General features: G+C 52.1%; 1 protein-coding gene across 2 annotated transcripts in view; it reads right to left on the reverse strand.

The window, feature by feature from the left end:
* Positions 1 to 8,557: 8,557 nt before the first annotated feature.
* Positions 8,558 to 18,782, reverse strand: part of TAF4 (TATA-box binding protein associated factor 4) — a 76,000-nt gene continuing 65,775 nt past the window's right edge. For both annotated transcript variants that reach the window (XM_070486203.1, XM_070486204.1), the window contains one exon: positions 8,558 to 10,052. In XM_070486203.1, the coding sequence (XP_070342304.1) occupies positions 9,885 to 10,052 (168 nt within the window). In that variant the 3' untranslated portion in view covers positions 8,558 to 9,884. The remainder of the gene's footprint in view (positions 10,053 to 18,782) is intronic.

Here is an 18,782-nt window from a genome sequence, read left to right on the forward strand (position 1 = left end):
GGTAGCTGACTCTTACCTGACATGATCCTCTGTTAGCGGGAAGGGGGTGCCTGGCAACCCTAGGCAGCTGGCTGGCTCCCAGCAGTGCAGGTACCCCTGGGATAGGGATTGGTGGGGCCAGCTCAGGTCCTGAGGACTGGCCAGATGCCCCTCTCCTGGTGGTGTGTCTGCTCTTTCCTGCTCCACTGAGGCCAGCCAGGACTCTGCATGGGAACCTCAGGTCCATGGGTCTCGTTTTCTTTCCCCAGCAGGAAGAATCTTTGTGGGGTTCTGGGGTTTTTCCTTCACATCTTCCACCTGGCAGTTTGTTGGTGTTGGGAAAGCTCTGTCAACACAGCTGCACGCTCCTGCATTCTAACAACAATTCGGTCACTTTGCTCAGTGCAGGTACACGTCCCCCACGCCCACCAGCGACTACCCAGGCCAGGCACAAGGGCCGCGAATCAGCTCAGGTAACTGGGCAGCGCTGGGCTGTAAACCCTCCAGGTGGGCTGAGCGCCTGGGCCTGGCTCAGGGCCAGCTGTGGAGGAGAGGCGGGCAGGAGTGGGGAGTACAAGGCGTCCCATCTGCCAAGGATGTGAATAATGACCCCGGGCCCCAGGCCCCGCCCCAGTGCCCACACCTCCGTGTACTCACACCCCTGGCGCACCCTACCCCCACATACTCAAGGGCCTCAACCCACCCGTGAACCCCTTCCATGCACCCTGCCTTCCCAGACTCCTGTGCCCGGGCCCTCCCTGCCCCACACACCACAGTGTGCCCCCGGCTACCCCCCAACCCAACCATTTGCTCAGGCCAGTCTACCCACCTCTTCCCCGACCCGTGTGCCCCACCCCCATGTGCAGGTGGGGCTCTCTGGGCCCTGCAGCCTGGCCACTTGGTGGCCTGGCCCGCAATGCGTAGAACTGGTCCCCCCGTGTCCCCTGGCAGGATGCACTGGGCTCCCTCCCGCCACCAGTGCTGCTCTGCTGGGCAGTGGCCTTGGGCAAACTGGCCCCTCTCCAGCATCAGTTTCCTCATCCCCCTTGGCTGTGGCCTCCAGCAATCTCACCTGGGCCAGGGCCCCCCGCGGTCCTGCAGACGCACTGGGGAGGGGGGCCCCCGAGACCGCCCAAAGACACTGCGCCCACCCACCAGACCTGGGACCTGCACAGGGCGTCTCTGACCACTCGGGAGGGGCTCGGCCCAGGGGGCTGCACTTAGGGCTCTTCAGATGACCTCTTGGACACCCTGGGGTTGCAGGGTGCTGCTACTGCCCCCATTTCAGAGGCCCAGAGGCTGAAGAGGCCAACTGAATCCAGAGGAGGAGGTGAGAGCCCCAACGCAGCCCTGGGGGCACAGGGGGGCCCTGGGCCAGCCACACCCTTGGAACCCAACAAGTGGGTAATGGTGGGGATGGGTGCAGGCCAGGGGCCTCCACGCCCCCTGCTGGTGCCAGAATGAGGGAGCTCAGTCGGGTGAAGTCACCCCCCAGCCCAGGCACCCCCAGGGCCCTGGAGACACACCCTTAGCCGTGGGCAGCCCTACTGGCATCTCCCTCCCTGCACATCTCCCTTCTTCCCCACTGCCCCTTATCTCTTCCATATGTCCCTGACACCCCCCACCCCAGAACTGGCAAAGAGGCCCCTCCCAGGGGGTGCCTCTCCCGTCCCCTCCCCTCTGCCCTAGGCTCAGCCTGCCATGCTTGCTGACTCTGCCTGGGAGGGAAGGAGGGACTGCGGGGTGGCAGTGAGGAGCACTGGGACAGGTTCTCTCTCCAGGGTGTAGTTTGAATGCTGGCGGGGGCCAGTCTTCCATCCTTCCCCAAACTCCTGGGGGATAGTTCTCAGGGCTGGGCTGGATCTGCAGGCCTGATTGAATCAAGAAGGGAAATTCTTGTCACCATCTCACCCTAACATCTCCAAAAAAGGCTCAGTGCTGGTCTTCAGGCACAGCTGGATCTAAGTGCTCCAGTAACACCACTGAGACTCTCTTTATACCCATTCCCTCTGTAGTGGCCTCCTTTTCAGCCAGGCTCTCAAGGAGTAGCAGCCAAGGTGGCCCTAGGCAGATGAGCTGACGTCCTACCAGGCCCCAAACATGCAGAACTCCTTTCTACGGAGTGCCTGCACCACCTTCCCTCCTCTGTTCTCTGCACCCTCTCTCTGCCTTTAGCCGGCTCTCTTCCTTAGCATGTCCCCCAATGCCACTGCCACCACCGCCACCAGCACCACCACCAGGATCTGACCCCCAGCGCTATAAATGTGCTCCAGCACCTACCATCTCTAAAAAGCCCTCCCTCGGCCTCCCATCCCCATAGGTGCCCGCCCCACCTCCCTGTCACAGCCAGCCTTCTCCCCAGGCTGTGCCCCCCATGCCTACTACTGCGTCCCCATCCTCGCTTCCCACTCACTCCTCACCCTGGTGCAGGGTCCAGCCCATAACTGCAGGGACCCCGGCAGCACTGTCCACCCTCCTCATGGCACCCTGCCCTCGGCTTCCCCAGGGTCCCTCCCACTTTGCTGATGTTTCTTGTTCTCAGGAAGATTAACTGTGTCCTGGCCCCGCCCCCCTCACAGGGCACCCCCAAGGACTTTGCCACCACACGCCCTGCTCTGGCGTCACTCCCCCAGCACAGCGGGGCTCCCTGGCCTTCCCTCCACCAAGGTGCCCCTCTGCAGCCCACCCGCCTTGGCTCACCGGGCTAATGCTGGAACTGGGGGTCCTCTACCACCTCCCCCCACCTCGCATGGATCCAGCACCAGGACTGCGTCCATTTCCCTCCCTCCCCACGGCCCCCCTGCCTGCCTGCACCTTCCTCCCGGCCACGTCCCACCAAAGCCAGTCTCTGCACTGGAACATAGCTTTATTTCTTCTTCATATTCACTTATTTATGCACCTTTATTGAACTATTTTTGATGTACGGTCAACTGCACATATTTATAGTGTGCAACTTGAGAATTTTTGACATTTCTACGCACCCATGAAACCATCACAATCAAGATAACGAGCCTTCCAGCAGCCCGAGGTCTCCCCGTGCCCTGAGCAGGCCTCCCTGCCCCCGTCCCAGGCAGCCGGCCCTGGGCTTTCTGTTGCTACAGGTTGCTCTGCACTCCCCCAGACGTCACGTGAACAGACCCGCACAGCGCCACTCTCTTGGCAGACTTCTTTCACTCACTATCATCCTGAGATTCATCACGGTGCTGAGGCACCCGCAGCTCATTCCTGCTTCTGCCGGTGGTAGTCCACTGTATGAACAGACCGCAGTCTAGCCACTCACCTGCACATGGACAACTGGAGCCTTTCCAGTTCTCAGCCACTTCAGATAAAGCTGCTGTGAACACTAGTGCACACATCTCTGCACGAATCTCTCCCTCTTGGGTGAGCACGCTGGGCGTGGGAGTGGAGGTGACAATGCACATTTCCCTCGGGAAGAAGCTGCCCAGGGCCGGACATCCCACAGCCCTGTGGTGCTCCAGGTATCCCATGCTCCCGGCACTTGTTCTAATGGTGTGTGGCTGGCATCTCACTGTGCTTTTAATTTCCAAACCAGCACATGACGCTGCTCCCATCTACCCCCTCGGATGCGCCCAGCAGAGGAAGCCTCGTCCTCCCAATTCCGCTCCCGCCAGGCTTTCTCACCACCTCACCGAGGCTATGGCCTCCTGCTGGCCCTTCCTTCTACCCCAGCCTCCAGGTGGGCTCCTGGCCACTTCTCCAAGCCCAAGCCCCATCTGATCTCCTCTGGGGACGTCGCCGTGCCCACACCATCCGGGACCTGGAAAGGCACCCTGCCTGTGAGAGGTGCTTATTGGCACCTGCTGAATAAATACATTTTAGGAAAAAATAAATACATGCATGCCCATTCTTCTCAAAAACAGAAATTCTGACCATTAGGACTTGAAGCCTGATGAAGCAGCCTGAACAAGAAACCAGATTCACCTGAAACCAGGAGCCTGATTAGTCTCCCCAGCAAGGCTCTTAAGGAAACGAGTTCAGTTCCATTGGGCTGGTCTTTCCTGGGTGAATGTGTCTGGGGTACGGCCCAGAATGGTCCAGAACAGGGAGAGAGGCTGCCAGCCTGTCGCTGGGGTAGGAGGGTTTGGAAAGGCTGCCCATGAACTGGGGTCTTTCAAATTGCATGATCTCCCTCGTGAGAGCACGCACTGGTTAAATGCCTGCTGTAGGCAAGGCACTAAGGATACGAGGCCTCACCTGGGTCCCCAAAGCTGCTCAGTCGGACAGAACATGAGACCAGAACAGACACCCTGCAGCCTTGGCCATCCAGGGCGGGCAGGGTCTGGGCTGGGCACAGGCCAGGGCACTGAGGGCAGGACTAGTGGAAGGCTAGGTGGACCATTTTTTTTAAGATAAAATTTACATTGGATACCCCAGTCTGATAGAAGGGAAAACTAGTTAACAACTAGTTAACTAGTGACTGGGAATAATCATGAGATTCGGAGTAATAACAACAGTCCAAAAAAATATTTCAAGTTATCACCTATTCAGAACATCCATCCTGAGGCATGTGCACGCCTCCTCTCCTGTGGCACCGGACCACTGAGGCTTGGGGCCGGGGCACCTGCCCAGGCTGCGCTGAGGCCCCACCGGGGGGGCCTGATGCTAAGCTCTAGAGGCCCTCCCCCCAGGCTCCACGGAAGCATACTTCACACACGTCAAAACGCACGGGTCCTCCCTGCCAGACTAACTTGTGCATCTGTACACACCTGTGTGGCCACAGCCCAGATGGACACACAGCACTTCCCTCAGCCCAGAGGGCCCAGGCGCCCCTCCCACCAGCCTCCTCCAACCAGGGCAACCAAGCTCCCACTCCCACCACCACCGAGTTCTGCCTGGTCTTGAGCTTCACACAAATGGAACCAGAGGTGTGGGGACCTTCGTGTCCAGCTTCTTGCAGTATAATTCTTTTGAAATTCGTCCACATTACCTAGTGTATCAGTAGTCCACTCCTTTCTACTCCTGGGTAGTATTCCACTGGACAAATATACGACAGTTCGTATCCATCCACCTTCTGAGGGACATGTGGGGGTTGTTCCCACTTTATTCCGTCAATGAGGAGAGCCACTGGGAACACTCTTACACAGTCTCTTTCGTGGACAAAGGGAGTCGTTTCTCCTGGGTAGATACGCAGGAGCAGAACCGCAAGGCCACAGGGTCGATGCACAATTACCTTTATTAGAAAGTGTGCTAGTTTCCCAAAGTGGTTGTTACGCATCGAGCAGCAAGGTACGAGAGTGCCAGCTGCCCCACATCACCAGCACCCTTTGATGCTCTTACTCTTTTCAACCTGAGCCAATACGGTGGGCATGCAGTGGAATCTCACTGTGGTTTTAATTTGCATTTCTCTGATGACCAGTAACAATGAGTGCCTTTTCATCTGCTTATTGGCCATTTGTAGATGTTTTATAAAGTATCTGTTCAAGTGTCTTGCACATTTCTTTTTTCTTTTTCTGCTTTATCTCCCCAAATCACTCTACACATAGTTGTATATCTTAGTTGCAGGTCCTTCTAGTTGTGGCATGTGGGACACCACCTCAACGTGGCCTGACGAGCAGTGCCAAGTTCGCGCCCAAGATCCGAACCGGTAAAACCCTGGGCCGCCGCAGCAGAGTGCGTGAACTTAACCACTTGGTCACGGGGCTGGCCCCCACATTTCTTAAGTCGTCTTTTTACTACTGAGTTGTGGAATTCTTTATATATTCTGGATACAAGTCCTTTGTCAGGTGTATATATTGCAAATACTTTCCCCAAGTCCGTGGCTGGCCTATTCACTTTTATAAGAGCATCCTTTGATGAGGATAAGTTTCTAATTTTGTAGTCCAATTTGCCAATTTTTTCCTTATGATTTGTGCCTTCTACGTGCTTAGAAATCCCTGCCCACTCTAAGGTCATGAAGATCTTCTCCAATGTTTTCTTCCAGAAGCTTTGTAGTTTTAGCTTCCACTTTCAGGCCTGTGATCCATGTCACATTAACTTGCACGTGTGGCACGAAGATGGAGTCAGGGTCCACTTTCTCCCGAGGGCATCAGATGCACCAGCAACCTTCCTGTTTTCATTCAACTGGTGTCTGTCAAAGATGTAGTGACCATCACGTATGGATCCATTTCTGGACTATTTTGTTCACTGATCACGTCTATCCTTACGCCAACACCATGCTGTCTTGATTACCATGGCTTTACAGTAAGTCTTGAAGCCCGGGAAAGTAACTACTCCAATTTTGTTCTAGATTGTCTTAGCTATTCTAAGTCCTCTGCAGCTTCACATAAACTTTTGGAATCAGACTGTCAAGTTCTATGAAAATCCTGCTGGGGTTTTGATCGGGACAGCCCTGAATCAATTTGACGGACATGTTATCTTCCCACGCTGAGTCCACTCCACGAGCACGGTGCACTTCTCCACGTCGGGATTCCTTCACTTCTCTAATTTCAGTGGAAGGATCTCACCTATCTTTCATTCTATGTACTCCTAGGTATTCCACTGATTTTGGTGGCATTGTTAATGGTACTTTTTTCACTGTCTGGCTGTTTGTTGCTTGTATGTAGAATTATATCTGACTTGGGACACTGGCCTTGTACCCTGCAATCTTATGACATTCACACCTCAGCTTCAGTAACATGTTTGTAGATTCTTTCAGATTTCCCATGTACACAGTCCTGTCACCTGTGAATTCTTTCTTCACCTTCTTCCTTTCAAAACTTTATGCCTTTATGCCTTCAAAACTGTCCTTGCCTTTTTGCCCGACTGGAACCACAGTACACTGGGGAATGGAAGTGATGAGAGTAGACGTTCTTGTCATGTCCCTGACTGTCCGCAACAGCTGAACTAGCATCACACTGCCCTCAATGCCCAAGCCCACACACATACCCACACTCGACTCAGGACAACTGCTACCGTGTGTGGTGACACCCAGCAGCCGGGAACAGTCTCACGACAGAAAAACCGTGGACAAACCTGTGCCTTGAGTCTCCCGCCAAGGTTCTGCTGTGGGGACAATCTCTTGTCAGCGTCAGGGGCTGTGCTGGGCTGCAACTGTCCTCAGCAGATGGACAGGACCCCGGAGGACACACAGAGAAGCTGAAAGCAAATCAATCCCACCTGCAGGAATCCAGGTACAACCGTCCTTTACCGACCGGCCTAAGTGATTTCAGGGCAAGGACGGAGTGACAACAAAGTATGAGTCGTGGTTAGGAAGAACAGCACGACCTCACTAACAAATGGCCTCGGGCATTCTCATAGGAGAGAAGACTGGAAACTGGGCCTGATACAGCTCTAAAACTTCGGGCTTCCTTTCTTTCATCATCCACCATCACGGGTGTTATGGGTAGGATTGTGCCCCCGCCGCCAACAAAAAAAGAAATGCTGGCGTTCTAAGCCCAGGATCTCAACCGCGACCTCATTTGGAGACAGGGTCTTTACAGAGGTCATCAAGTTAAAATAAGGTCATTGGTTGGGCCCTAATCCGACTAGTGTGCTATAAAAAGGGGAAATTTGGACACAAGACAGATGCACACAGACGGCAGCACGTGAGGGTGAAGGCAGGATGCATCTACAAAGCAAGGAACGTGTAAGAGGCCAGTGACCACCAGAGGTGAGGGGAGAGGCCAGGAGGAGACGCCCCTCACAGCGCCCCGAGGCTGAAGAGGCCTGGAGAAGACGCTCCCTCACAGCGCCCCGAGCAGGGAGAGGCCTGGAGGAGATGCCCCTCACAGTGCTCAGAGGGAATCCCCCTGCCAACACCTTGATCTGGGACTTCCGGGCTCTAGAACTGAGAGCAGGAATCTCTGCTGTTTAAGCTGCCCGTGTGCAGTGCTTTGTGACAGCGGCCCCAGGATGCTGGTTCAACAGTCACCATAATGAGAGCAGTGTTTTCCAGTGTGACTTGAAAATAAACCCACACACTGCGGTAGATCTGTCAAACTAGTTAAAATTAACGTGAAAACCAGACAGCAACTCCAATGTCGCCAACGACCGGCTACGTGGGGTGCCCAAGAGGCAGTGAGCGGTGTGAACTCAGGCGGCTGAGCCTCTGACGTGGGCCCCTCAGGAGCTGTGGTTCACCAAGGCCAACCTGTAACACTAATGACACAGGTGAGGCGGGGGCCTCCTGGAGACCCCATCCTTCTCCGTCACTGTGGGTCCACCACAGGGCTGGGGCCACCGAGTCACCTAGGCCAGGCTCACCAGGGTGTGCTTGTGTGTGTGGACCCCCAGGGCCTTACCTTGCCTCTCCCAGTGGTACCCCAGCTCATCTGCATGGACAGGAGCCCCGGTGTCCACACAGCACAGGTCCATCCGTGTCCGAGGTGGGGTGGCCCAGACTGTGAGAGCCTGCAAGGTGTGGGCTCAGTTGCCGGGCCCTCCGACTTGACGCACACGGGTCTTACTCTGCAGCGTGGTGGTCCTGTCCTTGGAGGTGAGGTGATTCCTACCAGATTCGCTGGGTTCTAGATACTGATTCTAACAAGTAGCTCATAAATAAACACCTCAGCAGAACCAGAGTTGAGTCTCTGGCAGGAGAATCTACAACTGGAAAACTGGGAAAAACAGGCAAAACAAATACAGATAAATTTGTTTTTAATAAAGGAGTTAATTTTCTTTCAATCCTATATAAAACAATAGCAATTAAAAACTTCATTTTTGAAAGTAAAATATTTACATATGAACAAGTAACTGTGCAAAATTTACATGAAAAAATGGAAAGACAGGGATTTCCTAAAAGACAAAATAAAAGGTGTAACAGTTTTCAGGTGTTGATAAAAAATACTGATCAGCATTCAGTTCACACTCGCGCCAATTAAAGTCTAACGTGAGAGTTCACACGAGAAAGCCCAGGTATTTACAGTCATAAAAGTACTATCAATAGACAATTTAATACAATAACCTCTGAAAATAGAAAGAACCAATTAGTATATTTGCAATAAAAAAATAGGTACAAAGAAGGGGCTTTGCTCTGGACATCTGTAAAGTTGGCCCACAGCTTGCATACAGTCTCTTAGCAAAATAATTATAGTTTACAGAGCCATTTTTATGTTATGTGCCAAAAATTATGTACAATTACTGACAAAATACACCAACCATTTTTCAACACTTGATTCACACTGAGAAACAGTCTTTTGATGATTCTTCTCAACTTTGATTTTATTTCATCTAAGTTTTCACTTTTAGCTAAAAAACACAGTGCAAGTAAAATATATTTATGCTGAAAAGGTTTCCATTTCTTTTAACTTTACAGCTTTACAAACTATAGCAAATAAAATGCATTTGTACAGATGCTGACCACACATTCAGAAGGAGCCCACCATCACGGGCTCAACTAAGCAGAAAAGTGATCAAATTCCGAGGCCAGGGCATTATGATGAATTGTATATCCTCGAGAATTCTGAACGGAGGGGAGGGGAGAGGAAAGCAGATAAATAGTCTAAAAAATCAGTTTGCTTTGCCAACTGACTAATACAAAAATAAAATAAATGAAATGAGGTCATTGGCTGTAGACACACACCTACATAGTAAGTTGGGTTGAACTAAACCAAATGCACAAATAATGAAGAAACCACTAGGAAGTGACAGAGGGCAGCTAGTTATTTGCTAAACGATTCCATCAGTTTTTATATATGGCTTGTTTGGCAAGAAGGCCACTCAATCAAAGATGAGTTAAGATTTAATTGTCCTTTAAGAGTACCCACAGCTCTGTACGCTCTGTTACAGAAACGTGTTTTCTTCCATACTGAAGAGTTGACTTAGAAACAGGAATATAAAACTGTTCCATTGTAAAGAGGTGGCTGTTTTTTAAACAATATCCCATTTGCTTGTTACAAAAAGGCGTAGTCTGCAAATATATAAAAACGTCCCCAGGCGTCTCCGTCTCAGATGCCGCCCGTCCTGTGCTACTTAAGGAATGCTTTGTAGAGCAACAGTGAATGGCTTGTCTCACGCTCATTTTCTAAACAAAATATGAGGTCCCTGAGGTTGACCCGCGTGATCCTTTGCCGCATGAACTGTCTGGGGGTTCCGACGCCGGAGCTGCCTGGGACCGCCGAGCCCGGGCCCGCGCCCTGGTGACGAGAAAGGAGAAGACAGCCGAGTTAGTGGTGCACAGAGGTGGGCAGAGCCCACGGCGCTGGAGAAGGGGGCAGGGGAGGTGCCAGCCCAGGACGACATGCCGTGGGGCAGCTCAAGTCTCCCCTCCAGGTGTCCCAAGGAACCCTGATTCTGGAGGGAGCCAGGCTCAGGACAGGCTCCTTCCCACAGGCGTACTCACTGAGCTGAAGCGCTTTACATGTCCCTAACGGGGAGGGGTGAGGGCAGGGGGCACAGACCCCTAGGCGGACCTCCAGAACTGTGCTCTCGGGCACCACTCAGAAGGCTAACCCCGTGATTCCCTACAGAGCTCAGACTCTGGCCCCTGGGGAGTGAGGAAGGAAAAGTGGTGGCTCCTGCCCCAAGGGGATGGCAGAACGGTGTCCCCGACCTCCTCATGTCCAGGGGGCTCAGGCGGGCCGATGCCGCACCGGGGCCAGCTGTGTCATCCCTACTTCGCTGACAAAGGTGCATTCCCAATGCCACAAGGTCTACACTCCTGGGCTGGGTGGCTGGTTGTAAGCTGGCTGGACAGCAGTCCTCCATGTTACCACGGTTATCCGTGGCCAAGAGTGGGACGCCCTGTCCCTGCTGGTGTAAGCGAGACGCTGCCGTCGCCGGGCTGACAGCAGCAGTTTGGCTCAGGGTCTGCACACTCGGGCACGTGGCGCGGCCGGCTACTGGGGGCCCAGCCTTCCCTTCTGAGAGTACGTGGAGGCTGCTGCTTGAGGAGACGGAGTTGCGGGGCTGGTTTTCCTGGAAGCACCTTGTTGTCACTTAGCAGCAGTGTCCTGTGGTTTCAGCACATCACCAGCTCCATCTGACACTCTGGGAGCACAAACCACACAACTCCCAACTGGCCGCTCTCGTTTCTTCATTCAGGACGAAAACTAAGTGTCTGTATTCTGATGGTTAAAGTTGCTCATGTATATTTCAAGTGCAAAAATTATAATGGTATTTTTACAGCATTTTCTCCAAGTTTAAGGTGGGAGTGATGAATTCTAGGCCGGCTGAAGAGCCCTGCTGGATGAGGCAGCAGCGCAGCGAGCGGCCAGCAGGTGGCAGGCGCGGACCGCGGCACGCAGCGCAGCCTCGTCCCTCCTCTACCTGGGCCCCTCCGCCGCTGGCAGGGGCCGGGCACAGCTGCTCACGTCCTGTGCATCTTAAGGCACGCACACGTGTCTTTGACTGTTAATGACAGTTTCTTTACACCCCCTTCAGACACCCTTGACCATCAGGGTCCCTCCTGCAGACCGGAGCCTCCACATCCCTCTGGCGACTACTTTTCCTCGTTTGAAAGAACCATTTAAGTTTTCTTGGTGGTTTTCCCTGAGTCTCCATAACAGCCCTAAAGGAGCATTTCATGTAAGGGACCAACAGCACCCCTGAAAGGCTGTGCTGAAAATTAACAGTTTAGAGGAACCAAGAGGAAAAGGGATTCCACTCCACGGCCACGCGCAGCAGGGGGCCTGCTGGTCTGGACCCAAACACCCAGGGGGAAGCCGGGCAGGCCACAGCAGAGACCAGTTTCTGGAAGGAAAGCTCGGGGGGGTGGGGGAAGAGGCTCCTCCCGCCTCCACTACAGACATCGCCGCCCCAGCTGTGAGCTCAGAGACAGGAGCACATCACTCATAATGGACTAAAATGTCTCTGACCCTCACTCTCAATTCTGGACTGTATTTGATGTTTCTTATTTCAAAATAGTTCAATGTTCAAAAACAGCTGGGACAAGTGTGAGGAGCTCGCTTCAGGAGCAAAATTTAAAGGGTGCTAAAACTCTGAAATCAAGATTTTATTTTAATTTTTTTTTTTTAAAGATTGGCACCTGGGCTAACAACTGTTGCCAATCTTTTTTTTTTTTCTGCTTTATCTCCCCAAACCCCCCCGTACACAGTTGGATATCTTAGTTGCAGGTCCTTCTAGTTGTGGGATGTAGGACGCCGCCTCAACGTAGCCTGACGAGCGGTGCCATGTCCGCGCCCAGGATCCGAACCCTGGGCCACCGCAGTGGAGCGCGCAAACTTAACCACTCAGCCACGGAGCCAGCCCCAAGATTTTAATTTTTATTTTTTAATTTTTGCTGAGGAAGATTAGCCCTGAGCTAATATCTGTTACCAATCTTCCTCTTTTTTTGCTTGAGGAAGATTGTCCCTGAGCTAACATCTGTGCCAATCTTCCACTATTCTGAATGTGGGATGCCACCACAGCGTGGCTGACGAGTGGTCTAGGTCCAGGCCAGGGGTCTGAATGCACGAACCTGGGCCACTGAAGCGGAGTGTGCTGAACTTACGCACTGCAGCACGGGGCCGGCCCCAAGATGAACAATATTTCAATGCTATACTTTTTAGAAATTGAAACTGGTGCCTAAACATCCCAACAGGCAAGCGTCGGCACAGCCCTCAAGGGCCGGCCAGGGCACCACAACCACAGCTCCTGCCCCCTCGGGTTCTGGAGGTCAATCACAATTCCTCACGGTTCATGGACTTCTACGAAAAGCCTGTGCTCAAAGATATCCTACTTGATGCTCAAATTACTTCTAATTACATGAGAAGAGTGCCGTTTTTTCCATTTCTTCCCAAAACAGGGGCACACCCGTTTGCTGTCTTCCCTCCAAGATCTTTGATCATGTTGCCCTGTGGGTGTTCTGGCCTCGGGAGAGGGTCACAGGGACCCGGTGTCCAGCCTGCAGGGCGAGGAGAACCCGGGCCAGCTCCAGAGTCCCTGAGGGAGGCCCTTGGCCACAGCGGCATTAAAGCTCCACCCACTGCAGCCTAACGACCCCAAGGGGGGACCCAGGATGACAGAACACTCCTCCAGGCAAGCCCACCAGCAGCCCCGGGGGAGCAGGCTGCTACCAACTTCAGCAACCCTCACGCTTCATCAAAGGGGCTGCTCTGCTTTGGGTATTTTGTTTTTGCAGGCACCGGGGTTAAAACAAAGCGACCTTGGACACAGCGTCCACATTCTCCTGGAGCACCAGCCTCCCTCAAGAAATGGTCCTGTGAAGACGCATCGGTCCTGTCACAGGACTGTTGAGAGGACTAATAAAAGGAGGCTATTTCTTTCAAAGGCAATCTTTCCACTGTCAAAAACCCCACAATCAGTCTGACAGGCAACAAACATTCAATGTAAACAGCAAATGGGGAAAAGCACCTCCCATCCAATCCCTCCTGGCTCATGGGGTCGCCTTGCTCGGGAGGCCACAGCTGTGCACAGAGGGTGGCACCTGCAATGGTTGCAGGGGGAGGAGCTCCTGGCACGGCTCCGCCCTCCCCAGGAGCGCCTGCCGAACTGGCCCAAGAACATCAGCCCCAGGGCCATCACACCTCAGGGACTGTCTCAGGGGAAAACTGCCACCGCAGGGGCCATGGGGCCCACTGGCCTCCTCTCTGCTCCCCCAGGAGCCTCGTTCGACAACAGCTAGGGCCCCACACCACGAGTGGCCAGGAGCACCGCCAAGGGGCCCTCGGGGGAGGGCGTCCCTAATCCGCCCATGTCTGGCGTTCAGCTAGATGACCGCGAGCAGTTTGGGTCAAAGTGCCGTCAGTCCCCAGTGTCACTCTGACCCCCTCCACGATGGTGTGGCTCCCAAACTGTGTATACTCCATGTCCACGTCCGCACTGCCCATGAGACGGAACATGTACACGAGGACAGGCAGGGAGGGTGCCGTGAAAAACAGCAAAGCGGCGGAGTCGCGAGGTCCCCGGCTGAGGAGAACGAGCATCGCTCGCACGAGGCCGAAGACAACGTGGCTGCCGAGTTACCCCAGTAGCTCCCACTGTCTCCCCAAAGACAGTTCAGAACAAGAAGGCAGACACAAGTCTACACGGACGTCACCACCCCCTCAGCCTAACCTGAAGACGGGGAACACCCACATCTCAGAAGGACCACAGTGAGAGAAGAACCAACGCATCCTGAGCAGGGTTCCCCTGCGCCACAAGGCCACGTGGCAAAGACCCAAAGAAGGGAAAAAGCAAGAGGCTACAGCCCCTTGAAAGCCACCGCCAGGAAGGCTGGTCCCCCGTCTGAGCGCCCCAAAATGCCGGGCACCCAGAGCACGACTTGGGCAGGCACAGGAAAGCACGAGACACAGAGGGGGCCCCAAGTGCACGGCTTCTGAGAAGCCCTGAGAGAACCGGGGGTGACGGGAAAGGAGGAGGGGGGAGCCAGGGCCCTGCAGGAAAGAAGAGCCCGCCCCCCAAGGACACAGACCCTCCCTGCCACCAGGACGGCGGAGACCCACTCAGCCTCCAGACCGAGGCGCTGCCAGCAGGGGGCGCCATCAGACCGTGAAGCTGGCCAAATACCCAAACCACAAAACGGACGAGGGAAAGACCAGCGAGGCCACCCAGAACCCGCGCAAACCTGCAGCTCCACACCGATCAGACAGACGGCCGGGGAAACAAGAAAACTGGAAGTCAACACTTCCAGCAACGCAAAACGTACTTAAGCATTTGAGGACACGAAAATTGGAGGGGAGGAAAAACAAACAGTGGAACAGAACTAACACACCATAACCCAAGAAAACTTTTGAGAAACAGAAAAGACCAAAATCTACACACTGAAAGGGCCTAGTAGGAAGCTGGGAAAATCCACCCATAAAAATCAACTCTGACAGATTCTCACAAAACTGTTTTCAAAGATACAGAGGCAGCCTCCAGGTAAAAAGAGAAAACAAATTACAAAGGCAAGAGAACTGACCTGGCATCAGGCCTTCAACACCAACACAGAAAGAAGGCAACCCTGGAGCAGCACTAAATCAACACCAGAAGAAAGTGGGAGCCGAGGGTCTGATTTCCAGCCAACGGCCCCATGTCAAGGCCACGGAAAACAGGCAACACACAAACCCTCCGGAGCTCTGCACGGAGGCCTCCGCGAGGGCTCTGCCACGGCTGGGCACCACCCATGTGAGGGTCAGGCAGGAATAAGTATTAATATGCACGTGCACAAAGGTGAGGACCGGTGAAAGACCAAAGACAAAGCAAACATAATGAACCAAAGAAGAGAAGGAAGGGGAAAGCAAAGAGAGAAGTGCAGCCAACAGGCAGGGCTGAGGAAGACCAGCCAGAGCTAACAGGCTGACCAGGAAATGGGCAAGTACACCAGGGTACAAAAGCCATTTTAAAAGTCCAACAGTAACCACTAGAATACAATTAGAAACCTTCCTAAATACAAACAAAAAATTTTAATTAAAGAGCAAAGAATGCATATCTCACTGAGAAACAGCAAATATAAAAAATACACATAATTATAAGATATTATAATAGAGTCAAGACCAAGCATGTCAGTCATATTAGTAAAGGTGAACAGGCTTAACTTACCTATTAAAAGAAAAAGCTTTTCAATTCAGCTCAGAAAATGAGACCCAGCCATGTGCTACACCTAAGAGACGTACCTAAAACACAGTGAGTCAGAAAGGCTAAAAATAAAGGGAGGAACAGATGCATTCTAGGCCGACGGAAAGAGAAAGAGAGCAGGGCTGACCGTCCTGATTGAGGACACAGTAGAACTGCAGCCTACCGGACAAAGACGGCGTCATTTTAATGCTGACAGTCCTACTTCAAAATGAAGATGTAACATTTATAGATATTTAGGTACCAAATAACATGGCAACCCTCATTAAAAAGCAAAAACTGCAGGAGGTGGAAGGAGAAAAAGATAGAAACACACTAGTAGCAGAAGGCTCTAGACCACCAGACCCAGCAAAAAACACACCAAGTGGACAGAAATAAGCAAAGACACAATCGGCGTAATCATTAAGGTACATTTTACAGAACTCTTCAAGCTCCACACCCCATCAGGAGGACACACCTTGTGCTGTATGCTGCTCGAGCACGAGGAAGGGAGACGTCGACTGAGTACAGCACGTGGCTCAGTGGCACACCACGCTGCTGCAGGAGAAAAGAACGAGGACCTCTGTGAGACACGGAGTAAGTTCCAGAACACATTCAGTGAAATGGCAAACAGCACACAGGCCCTGTGCTGTGCCACCCTTCAAGGAAGCAAGCAGGGGAAACAAAGAAATACGCTCATGTGCAGATGGACGGAGGGAGACAGCGCCATGCAGGCGTCTTCGTTCTGCTCTGACTCTTGCAACAGTGGCAATGCTTTGCCTCAAAAACAAACAGTTAAAATCAACCAAGATGTGGGGGAATCCAAAATGGAATACAGACAGCAAGGAAAGAAGCCCCCTGTACTACAGATGAACAATGTGATGATGCTGAGAGGGACGGCAGGAAAGGAGCTCATCTAAGTAACTGTGGAATGCAGACTCCTGACTGGGTACTATACGGCTAAAGATAAGAACGGTGCAGAAATATTATAACTAGACAGTACACTTCTTTCTCTCAAGATTTAGCAATTCTGAAACTCTTTTATCTGTAAGTTAGGATTGAACAAATAAGTAAACTTATTGTGGATAATGAGAACCAGGTTTCTCACATAACGAATGAAGGACAGCTGGGAGGGACCCTTTGGTGTTAGACTGGAACCTGAGGTCTAAGTGGAAATCCACGGTTTTTAGCACAGATGCAGATGGACAGAAACAAACACAGTTGAGCGTGTGTGCGTGTGGTAGTGCAATATCCCAGCTGTGCCCTCTGAGGTGCCTGGAAGCAGGACACCCCAGGAGCACGAGCACACCTAGCACCCAGATCATGGTTCCTTAACACCACTCTCCAACAAAAGGAACCAGGCTCCCCAGAGAAATGGTTGATCCCACGGTTATGGCAGGAAAAATCTAAGCTAAGCCTGGAACATTTCATGTGAGAAAGTGAGAATCTTCAAAGAACGATGGGTCACGTCGAAAGGACATGGGAGCCGAGCTGAAGGAGCTCACAGTGGCCAACACTGGGGCCATCTGAGGAACAAAATACACAGATGGCAGCAACAGAGCATCACTTCTAGAACAGAACAAACACGCACACCAACATGCGTCAGTAACTGGAGGACTAAACAAGTGGGGGAGGGGGACGGGCTCGCTCTCATTACAGCCGAACCCCCAGGTAACACCCGGGGAGACGGAGAGAAAGCTGCCATAAGACAGACACCACCTAAGAGCTGACAGCCTAGAACATCACCAAACGCTGAAATCAGCAGGAGAAACGAAGAGGAAGACTGGGAGAGCAGCGCAGTGTCTCGGCGCCTCCCGAGAGACTTCCTGCAAAGGGAGAAGAGGAACCTACAGCAGAGGCACCGACAGACGCCACTGCAGCCCAGTGCCCAAAGGTGTCATCAGCACTGGGACATGCAGACATCACGTGCCTCCTGATGCCACACACTGACAAGGACACGTCACTTTCGCAACATTCTAGCCAAAATTATATAACCTGGATTTAATCATGAGAAAACATAACATGTACCAAATTAAGGGACTTCCTACCAAATAACTGACCCATACTCTTCAAAAGTGTCAAGATGAGGAAAGACTGAGGAATTGTCACAGGTTGGAAGAAACACGATGACCCAACGCCACGAGGAGTCCTGCGTAAGATCCTGCGATGGGAAAAGGACATCAGTGGAAAAACTGGTAAAAACCAAAGAAGGAGAAAATATTTATAAACGACATCTGGTAAAGGACTGTTATCCAAACTATATAAAGAACTCTGAAAACTCAACAATAAGAAAACAAACAATCCAATTAAAAAATAGGCCAAAGATCTTAACAGACCCCTCACCACATACAGATGGAAATAAGCACATGAAAAGATGCTCCATATCACACATCATCAGGGAAACGCAAAGTAACACCATGAGATGCCACCACGCACCCATAAGAATGGACAAAATCTGGAACCCTGACAATGCCACACGATGGTGAGGATGTGGAGCAACGGGGACTCACATGCGTGCCTGGTGGGAACGCAAAATAGGTCAGCCACTTGGGAAGGCAGTTTGGCAGTTTTTTTACAAAACTAAACATATTCTTACCACACAATCCAGTAATCGCGTTCCTTGGTATTTACTCAAAGGAGCTGAAAACTTACATCCACACAAAACCTGCACACAAATGTTTATAGCAGCTTTACTCATGATTGCCAAAATTAGGAAGCAACCAAGACGTGCTTCAGTAGGTGAATGGATAAATAAACTGTGGTCCATCCAGACAGTGGAGCAGTATTCAGAGCTAAAAAGAAATGAGCTGCCAACCAAGAAAAGACGTGGAGGAACCTTAAACGCGTGTCACTAAGTGAAAGAAGCCAGTCTGAAAGGCTGCTGCATACGGTGTGGTTCCAACTATCTGACGTTCTGGAAAAGGCAAACCTACAGGGACAGTGAGAAGACCAGCGGTTGCCAGGGGTTGGGGGGTGGGATGAATAGCTGGAGCACAGGGGATTGTCAGGGCAGGGGATACTGTGTGACACTATAATGGTGGACACACGTCGTCATACGTTTGTCCAAACCCACAAATGTACAAGACCAAGATGAACCCTAAGGTAAATTGTGGGTGCTTATGTGTCACTGTGGATTCACCACCCGTAAGAAACGTTCCACTCTGATAGGGATGTTGCTAAGGGGGAGGCTGTGCATGTGTGGGGACAGGGAGTACAGGGGAAATCTCAGCACTTACCTGCTCTAAAAAATAAAGTTTACTAATTTAAAAAATTGAACTCTGAAAAACAAACTCAAATAAGGTCTTTAGTTAGCAGTGTCATCCCAGCGTCTCATGCGGGGGGAGCTGGGTGAGGGACGTATGGAAACGCTA

The sequence above is a fragment of the Equus asinus genome, chromosome 15, assembly GCF_041296235.1.
Source record: "Equus asinus isolate D_3611 breed Donkey chromosome 15, EquAss-T2T_v2, whole genome shotgun sequence".
Taxonomy (NCBI): domain Eukaryota; kingdom Metazoa; phylum Chordata; class Mammalia; order Perissodactyla; family Equidae; genus Equus; species Equus asinus.